The 9445-nt window shown below is 39.9% G+C and overlaps 1 protein-coding gene across 1 annotated transcript; it reads left to right on the forward strand.

The window, feature by feature from the left end:
- Positions 1-6638: 6638 nt before the first annotated feature.
- LOC107820777 (21 kDa protein-like) lies at positions 6639-7639 on the forward strand. Its single transcript, XM_016647123.2, has one exon. It carries the CDS (start codon positions 6787-6789, stop codon positions 7444-7446), a length of 660 nt encoding a protein of 219 aa, XP_016502609.1. The 5' UTR covers positions 6639-6786; the 3' UTR covers positions 7447-7639.
- Positions 7640-9445: the final 1806 nt, after the last annotated feature.

The following is a 9445-nucleotide window of genomic DNA, read 5'->3' on the forward strand; positions in this document are numbered from 1 at the left end:
AAGACTCCATACAGCAGCAATCACTCTCAACTAATAGCAGGGATGATAAGTAGTACCTGGATCTGCACACAAAAATATGTGCAGAAGAGTAGCATGAGTACACCACAACGGTACCCAGTAAGTGCCAAGCCTAACCTCGGTCGAGTAGTGATGAGGTCAGGTAAGGCCCACTGGTATATAATAAATAAAGCACGAGAATGTACAATATAATAAGAGACTAGAATTTAAATAAAGAGAACATAACAAAATAGCAACGCAGAACACACAGGGATAAACAACAGGGGATCTCCCGAGATACTGTATCGTAGTTCCAAAATAAATATACATGGAGAACTTTCGAGGAACCATCTCGTAGTCTCAAAAGTAAATGTGCAGGGAGAACTCCCGAGGAACCGCCTCGTTATCTCAAAAGTAAATATACAGGAAGAACTCCCGAGGAATCGCCTCGTAGTCTCAAAAGTAAATGTGCAGGGAGAACTCCCGAGGAACCGCCTCGTAGTCTCAAAAGTAAACACACAACTCAATCGATAAATACCATAGTTAACGGCAAGAATTTTACAGTTAAGGCTGATAAAGAACAAGAGAAATAGGAATTCAACTAGGCATGCTTCACATAGTTCAAATAAGCAGTTAAAGTACGTAAACATGCGATATTAGACTAAACAGGATAACTACGCATATTGGGACAACTCAATTAAGAATGAAAAAAAGACTAATACTTATTTAAACGATATAACTCAAATTAAAGGAAACAAATCGCTACTCAGTAAAATAAATCGGATTTTTCAACAAATATCCCATGTACGTACTCGTCACCTCACGTACATATCGCTCAAATATCACAGTAGTACCAAATCCTAAGGGGATCTCTCACACACAAGGATATGTAAGCCACTTACCTCGAACCAGGCTTAATCAATCGGTAACAATGCCTTTTCCACGAATATACGACTCCGAATGGCCCAAATCTAGCCAAAATCAAATTCATACCATAAATACAACTATAAGAAATTAATCTAATCAATAAAATCAAAGCTAAAATAAGAAATTAGAAAATTGTCCCAAAAAGTCTCTCCGGGTCCATGTCTCGAAATCGGATAAAAGTCACAAAATATGAACACTCATTCACTCACGAGACTTCTAACCATACAAGAATCACTCGAATCTGACCATAAATCACCTTCCAAAACTCGAAATTTTAGTATATGAACTTTCTACCATTTCCCCCCAAATTTTCAACTCAAATCCCTAATTAGATGATGAAAATAGCAATATATTCATGAAATATAGTCCAATCCGAGTTAAAACCACTTACCCCAACAATCTCCTTGAAGAAATCTCCAAAATCGCCTCACACCGAACTCTCAAACTCCCAAAATCGAAATGGGTAATCAACCCTCGAATTCCTCTTTTCTGCCCAGTAAACTTGCTTCTGCAAGCCTTCAACCGCACCTGCGGGAAATTTATCGCAAGTGCGAAAATCACTAAAGGGGGTTGGGACCGCATTTGCGGTAAGGGGGGCACATCTGCGTGTGCGCGCCTACGGAGCACTATCCGTTTATGCGGTTATTCACCGCGTTTGCGATCCCTATAATGCATTTGCGGGCATCGCAGATCCGGAAATTCCCTCGCACATGCAATCCATGTCCATGCCTCCAATCTCCGCTTCTGCGCTTTGTACACCGCACATGCGATCCCGCACCTGCGGTCTCCCCGACGCACGTGCGAAAACACCAGATGCCTCAATACTTCAGCAATAACACCAATCCAACTTTTGATCCGTTAAGCACCCAAAACTCACCCGAGGCCCCCGGGACCTCAACCAAACATACAAACCAATCCTAAAATACCATACGAACATAGTCGAGCCCTCAAACCATATCAAATAATGCTAAAAACATGAATCATCCTCCGATTCAAACTTAAAGAACTTAAAACTTCCAAATCCGATAACCGATGCCGAAACAAACCAAACCACGCCCGATTGACCCCAAATTTTGCACACAGGTCATATTCAACCCTACGGACCTACAACTTCACAGAACTGGAATCCGACTCCGCTATCAAAAAGTCCACCACCGGTCAAAATCTTCAAAAAAATAATTTTTGCCATTTCGAGCCTAAATCAGCTACATACCTCTAAAACACCATCTAGACACGCCCCTAAGTCCAAAATCACCCAACGTAGCTAACGGATCTGACGGAAATCTATTCCAAAGTTGTCTTCACACAGTTCCGACTACAGTCCATATCCTAAGGCTTAAACCTCCGTTTTAGGGACTAAGTATCCCAAAACACTCCAAAAACCAAAACGAAACCTCCCGACAAGTCATAATAGCATAAATAGATGTGAGAGAAGCAGTTAATAGGGGATCAGGGCTATAACTCTCAAAATGATCGGTCGGGTCGTTACACTTCCATAGTTTTTCCTATTTGATTTTCAAACATCTTGTTCACGAGCAGTTGATAAGTGGCTCCAGGATTTTTCAATCCGAAGGGCATCACATTGTAATAATATATACCGAAATTTGTTATAAACGAAGTTTTTCCTCGATCTTCCGAGTTCATCTTAATTTGCTTATACCCGGAATAAGCATCGAGAAAACTCATAAACTCGTGTCCGATCGTGGCATCAATCATTTGATCGATGTTTGGCAGTGGGAACGAGTCTTTCGGGCACTCCGTATTAAGATCTTTATAATCTACACACATGCAAAATTTATTATTCTTTTTAGGAAATATTACTATAATAGCTAGCCAATTTGGATATCTTACCTCTCGGGTCGAACATATATTAAGTAAGCGGGTTACCTCTTCTTTGACGAATTTATTCCTGGCTTCGGTGATCAGGCGCTTCTTTTGTCTTACCGGAGGTATATTAAGATCCAAGCATAACTTGTGTACGGCTATCTCTGTCGGAATACCTGTCATAACCTCATGCGACCATGCAAAACAATTGGCGTTAGATTTAAGGAATTTAATGAAGTTGGACCTGAGTTCTGGATGCAATCCTGTCCCCATGTTGAATTTCCTTTCTAGGAATTCCTCGAACAATGCCACTTGCTCCAGCGCTTCCATTGTGGACTTGGTCACATCTGTCTCTTCTGGAACTTGGAAATATCTCGGCACCTGATTATCTTCCGACGCCTGGCTAACTTCATCTAGTTCAGGAGTAGGTGCCAGGTCCTGTAATTGCTATGCCACGTATTTCTTTCCTTTGCCATTGGAGACCAAAAATGCATTCATCTCCTTTGGCATCAGTTGGTCACCCCTTATCTATTTAATTCCCCCGAGTGTTGGAAACTTCAGCAATTGATGGTATATTGATGGTACAACTTTCATCTTGTGCAACCATGGCCTTCCCAGAATTATGTTGTATCTCATATCACCATCTACCACTTTGAAAAGAGTTGTTTTAATTACTTCTTTTAGCGTTTGTGTGTAATAAAATTTCTCCCCGAGTTGTCACACTTGTTAGGTTGAATCCGGCAAGGAGCTTTGTGGACGGAATAATACTTCTGGTGAGTTTAGCTTGCTCCAATACTCTTCATTATATGATATTAGCTGAACTCCCTGGATCCACTAAAATATGTTTAATCTTAAAATCTAACACATTTAAAGAAACTACCAATGCGTCGTTGTGTGGTAGTAGCAATCCGTCTGCGTCCTCCTCCATAAAAGTGATATCGTCTTCCCGAAGCCTTTTGCTATGCGTTATTGATACTTTCATCTTCTTTGCTGCTGAAAAGGTGATCCCGTTAATCTCGTTCCCTCTGAAGATCATGTTGATTATTTGACGCGGGGGATCTTCTCCCGCTTTCAAGGGTTCCGTATTGTCTCGGTTACGACCATAATTGTTCTTAGTTCGGTTACTCAAGAATTCTCTGAGGTGACCATTCTTTAGTAATGTTGCCACTTCTTCCCCGAGATGTCGACAGTCACCTGTCCAGTGGCCATTCGCCCTGTGGTATTCACACCACAAGTTAGGATCCCCCTAGTTAGAATCAGATCTCATCGGTCTTGGGAAACATGCTTATTTGATATTTCTCATGGCCGATACCAATTCCACTATACTAACGTTGAAGTTGTATTCTGTTAATTTAGGGTAGGAAAGATCCCATGATCCTGCCACTTATTTATCATGTAGTGATCGATTATTCCGACCGCGATCAATCCTCTTATCGATCGTGAACCTGTCTGTTCTCCGGAAACCTCTGCTGCGGCCTTCAATTCATTCGTAAGGCAAAAATTGGCCCCTCGAAGTTCGCATGTCCGCGTCATAATCATCCTTTGATTTTTCCTTATTCTTTTCTCGTCCTTTGGTCGACAATGGAAAACCAACCTGATCATCTTCGATCCTTAATTTTTATTCATACCGGTTGTGGAAGTCCGCACATGTCATTGCTTGAAATTCAAGTAGGCTCTCTTTCAATTTACGGGAAATGTCTGAACTCCTTGGATTCAATCCTTTGGTGAACGCCTCAGCCACCCATTCATCCGGGATAGCCGGGGGCAACATTCTCTCCTTCTGGAATCAGGTAACGAACTCTTATAGTAGCTCGGACTCTCCTTACGCTATCCTGAATATGTCGGCTTTTCGGGCATGTACTTTTCTTGCACCAGCATGAGCCTTGATGAAAGAATCCGCAAGCATTTTGAAGGAATCTATGGAATGCTCGGGTAACAGCGAATACCACGTCAAGGCCCCCCTCGTGAGGGCTTCTACAAATTTCTTAAGCAACACAAATTTAATTTCGTGAGGAGCTAAATCATTCCCCTTTATCGCTATTGTGTAGGTGGTAATATGTTCCTGGGGGTCTGAAGTTCCGTCATACCTTGGCATTTCAGGCATTTTGAACCGATTCGGGATTTACTCTTGTGCCGCACTTGGCTTGTACGCCAATTGAGTATACTTCTTCGAGTACGGGCCTTTCAGCACTAGTGGCGCGCCCGAGATCTGGTCCATGCGAGCATTTACTTCCCTCATAAACGTCAAGGCCCCCCTCGTGAGGGTTTCTACAAATTTCTTAAGCAACACAAATTCAATTTCGTGAGGAGCTAAATCATTCCCCTTTATCGCTATTGTGTAGGTGGTAATATGTTCCTGGGGGTCTGAAGTTCCGTCATACCTTGGCATTTCAGGCATTTTGAACCGATTCGGGATTTACTCTTGTGCCGCACTTGGCTTGTACGCCAATTGAGTATACTTCTTCGAGTACGGGCCTTTCAGCACTAGTGGTGCGCCCGGGATCTGGTCCATGCGAGCATTTACTTCCCTCATAAACCGTAAAAGTTCATTCTTGAAAGAATAATTCTCGTTGTTGAGACCAGATCTGTTCCCCCTGCCCCATCAGAGCCAATTTCACTCCCTCATAAACCGTAAAAGTTCATTCTTGAAAGAATAATTATAGTTGTTGAGACCAGATCCGTTCCCCCTGTCCCATTAGAGCCAATTTTACCCCTGGGAGTGTTGTTATTGATCCCCCGCATTGTTTGATTTGTGTGTATCCTTGGAGGGATCGAATCTCGCCTATTTGCATTATTTGAAGCTCCCGACAACGTTTGCTTCAACTCTGTCATAACTTTATCCTGTCGCGTGAGGTGGCCTAGAATGATCGTTTGTTGCTCTTGCAAGACCCTTACCGCGTCGACGACATGCTCATCATCAGCGTCATCGAGAGTGGTCCCCCGAACATGTCGAGGATACTGACTGTCATGCACTGGTGTAGCGTCACTCCTTTCGTTATGGGTATCGCTGATTGAGTCCTCGGAATGAGGCTGATCCCCTCGAATCTCGAGGTTGTGCATGTCGTTAACACTGTTATCTGTCATTTCTTATGATTTCTAAGACAAAAACAATCAAAACACATTAGTAAAAAAGGTAAGGATCAATTTAATTACACGGCTATCTAGGCCCCACGGTGGGCACCAAGCTGTTTACCCGTAAAACGGTATAGTTGAATTTATATGTGATTTCTAGATAAGTGAATTAATTTGATCCTGAAATAAATAAATAATTGAAGAATTACACAATACTTAGCCTTAAGATATAAACGAAATAACATAAGCAATAATTTCGGGAACAAGATTTTCGGGCACAACAACAACAATAAAATCGAGAACTAAGACGATAAGATTGGATTGAGCTTTGTATAAAATATAGTGTAAGTTTGCTAGAAAATTCATGTCCTTTACAATGACAACTGAGCTCACTCTTTATAGCTATGAAGAAGGTCCTACTGTCGTGCCCTTCTTTAATGTCAATTATGAGGGCATTGATAAAGATGTAACGGTGAACATAAATGTCAAATTCCTTATAATGGGTAAATGCTCTTAATGTTATGAATATTCTCTATTGAATGCTACCGGGAGAAGATCATTTATCACATCTTTATGAGCATTATTCTTGTCGGCGACAAACGAAACAATTGTTCAGTCATCCCCTGTCTTGGGTTCCACGTGTCCATTTCTCGAACGACCACATTTCATAACATATTTTACCCGATACAAGTACATGATTTGAAATATTTTATACGCAAAATTATATAATTGCACATACTTCGTTTCCTCTGGAACGGTTAATAATAATTTGAAAAAGTACTAGGAACACATTTTGGATTTTACATGTTGACAAAATCCTAACAAAATTTCTCACGACCACAAGACCAGTTTGTTCAACAAGGGCATATAGGTCATTTCACAGCATGGCAAATTTGCCTGCGGAAATACTGCTTTTAAAACCACAACATAGCAAGTCTGAAGGCAAGGAAAGCAAAAAGCTAAATTATGCGAACTCCACGTTACCTTTCCATCATCATCTTCTTCTTCTTCTTCGTCGCTTTCCGCCTTCTCCCCACCGTTTCCTTAGTCGCCGCTACCTCTAACACTGCCGCCACTGCTCCCTCACCGTCGCCGTCCACCGACGTCCCTACCACCAGTAACTTAGATTTTATCCGTTCGAGTTGTCAAACTACACAATATCCTGACACATGCTATAACTCTCTCTGTATCTACGCCAGCATTGTCCAACAGGACTCTGCTCGGCTGGCTCTTGTAGCCATCGGAGTTAGTCTAGACAAAGCCAAATATGTCGTCGCATACTTCTCCAACCTCTCCTGTGAAGCGAACTACAGTGCCCAGCCACGAATCGGAGCTGCTCTACACGACTGCTTCTCTGTGTTCAGAGATTCCGTGGACCAAATACGTGACTCGCTGAATCAAATGAGGACGCTCGGGGGATCGGGCGAGTCGTTGAGGTTCCAGATTAGCAACGTTCAAACATGGATGAGCGCCGCCTTAACCAATGAAGAAACGTGTACGGACGGCTTTGAGGATGTACCTGATGGACCCTTGAAGATGGACGTCTCTGATCGTGCTGCTAAGGTGAAGGAGGTGACCAGCAATGCTTTGGCTTTGATAAATTGTTATGCTAATAAAATGTCATAGATGACACTGAGCATTAGAGGAAGAAAAAATTAGTTCAAGCTTTTAGATTATTATTTAGTGGTCCAGATATTTGATTTTTTTTCCCTTTTTTTTAATTATTATCTCCGGTCCACTTTATTTTTTATTTTTTTTTGTGGTCTATAATATTTAAATTTTTTATATATCAAGAAAGAATTAACTTCTTTTTTTCAAATTTGTCCTTGGATTAAAGAGTCTAAGAGTATTTGTTATAAACAAATTAAGAATAATATGATTAATTTTATTATTAATTAATGGAGTTAAGATCTGAATTCCTTAATATGTGTGACAAAAAAAAAATTAATTAAAATAAATCGGAGAGAATATTAAAATAATTGTTTTCATAGTACTTTTAGGAGAAAATTAAAAAAGAACAAATTAATGGAAAAAAAATTGATGGAACGACTTTATGTGGTTTCGTTTCGTTTTCTGGGCCTCCAATATCAAACAAAATTATTTATGGTTCTAACTTTTCTTCCCCTTTTCCTTTTTGTTTTTTCCCTTTCCCGTTGTTCTTTATAATGTCTGTTGTGGAGGTTACATAAATTGGCGAGATCATTCTGAGATCTTAGGTCTAATCATTTTAGGAATTTTGATTTTGGTAATTCATGTCCTTGAGCCAGTTTATATTGACTTATTTTAAGTGTCTTTAAATAAAATAACTTTTAAATCATTTTGTGATATTTGGATAGAGTCAAAAAGTGTTTTAAAGCTAAAATGACAAAAACATACCAAAAGATAAAAAGCTAGAATTCCTAACTTATGACTTAAAAACTATTTTGACTTAAAAGTCACTTAAAATAAGCTCATCCAAACGGGCTACTGTGGCACATAAGTGGAGTGACGAAATTGCTCTCTCCTTCATGTGTAGTACCCCATTTTAATTTATGTGATATAATTTAATTTCATACATATCACACCTCCTTTTTTCCGAGGGGATAGGGGATGGAGAGTTTTTTCAATTTAAGTGACATTATTCGAAATGAGATTATTTATTTAATTCAGAGTCGCCACTTGGAATAGTTTATGGTGTCCCAAGTCACCGGTTTATTTTAGAATCCCAAATCGAGGAAATTTGACTCTTATTTTTGGTCCGCGAACACAGAAGACCGGGTAAGGAATTCTGTTAACCTGAAAAGAGGTGTGAGGCACTCCCAAATTTCGTGGTTTTAGCACGGTCGCTTAACAATTAATACTTGGCGTAATTATCTGATTTATTACATGTGTTTAAACTTATTGTGCATTTTTGTCTTTTACCGCTTTTTAATATTTATGGAACTTATTTGAACAAGTCGCGATGTCCCAAACTCATTTGTTTTTATACATATTGCGAATCGCGTCACGTGAAACGCACCCGCGATTTACAACATGTTTATTTTTATTATTATTCGAAGTTGAAGTCAAGTCGCGTGAAACGCGCACTTGAGTTGGAGTTTACGTATCGTGACCATGCCACAGGAACCATACCCATAGTCACGATGATTTATTAATCGCGCCTAAAGCAACTAGCACGTGTTCATGATTTGTTTTTCCTTACGGGTTTGAGATATGTGTAAGGTCAAGAGCTATGGAAATCAATTGTGAAAAATGGGTCACCTTTTGCTCTTACTAAATTAGGCCTGACAGAAACTATTTTGGACCAGATAAATTAAATTGCATCGTTGTATAATTTGCCCTTTAAAGCCAATTAATGAGTATGCCCAGATACTAGTTCATCAAGCTACTCCCTTATCAATTAGTCAATTGCGGTAGTACATGTTTCATTAAGCATAGCCCAACCACCGGGCCCAATCATATTTTTTTAAGTCTAAACCTCATTTTTCAATTTCAACTAGCAGACATAGATTTTATCCCCAAAGTTCAAACATTCACTACGTGCCCAAAAATTATTTTTTATAAATTTTTATGTTAATCATCAAGAAAGTAGCAAAATTTAACAAAGCTAATGAGACCTAACAATTAATACAAAAAAAAATATTTC

Source organism: Nicotiana tabacum, chromosome 2 (genome assembly GCF_000715075.1).
Source record: "Nicotiana tabacum cultivar K326 chromosome 2, ASM71507v2, whole genome shotgun sequence".
Taxonomy (NCBI): Eukaryota; Viridiplantae; Streptophyta; class Magnoliopsida; order Solanales; family Solanaceae; genus Nicotiana; species Nicotiana tabacum.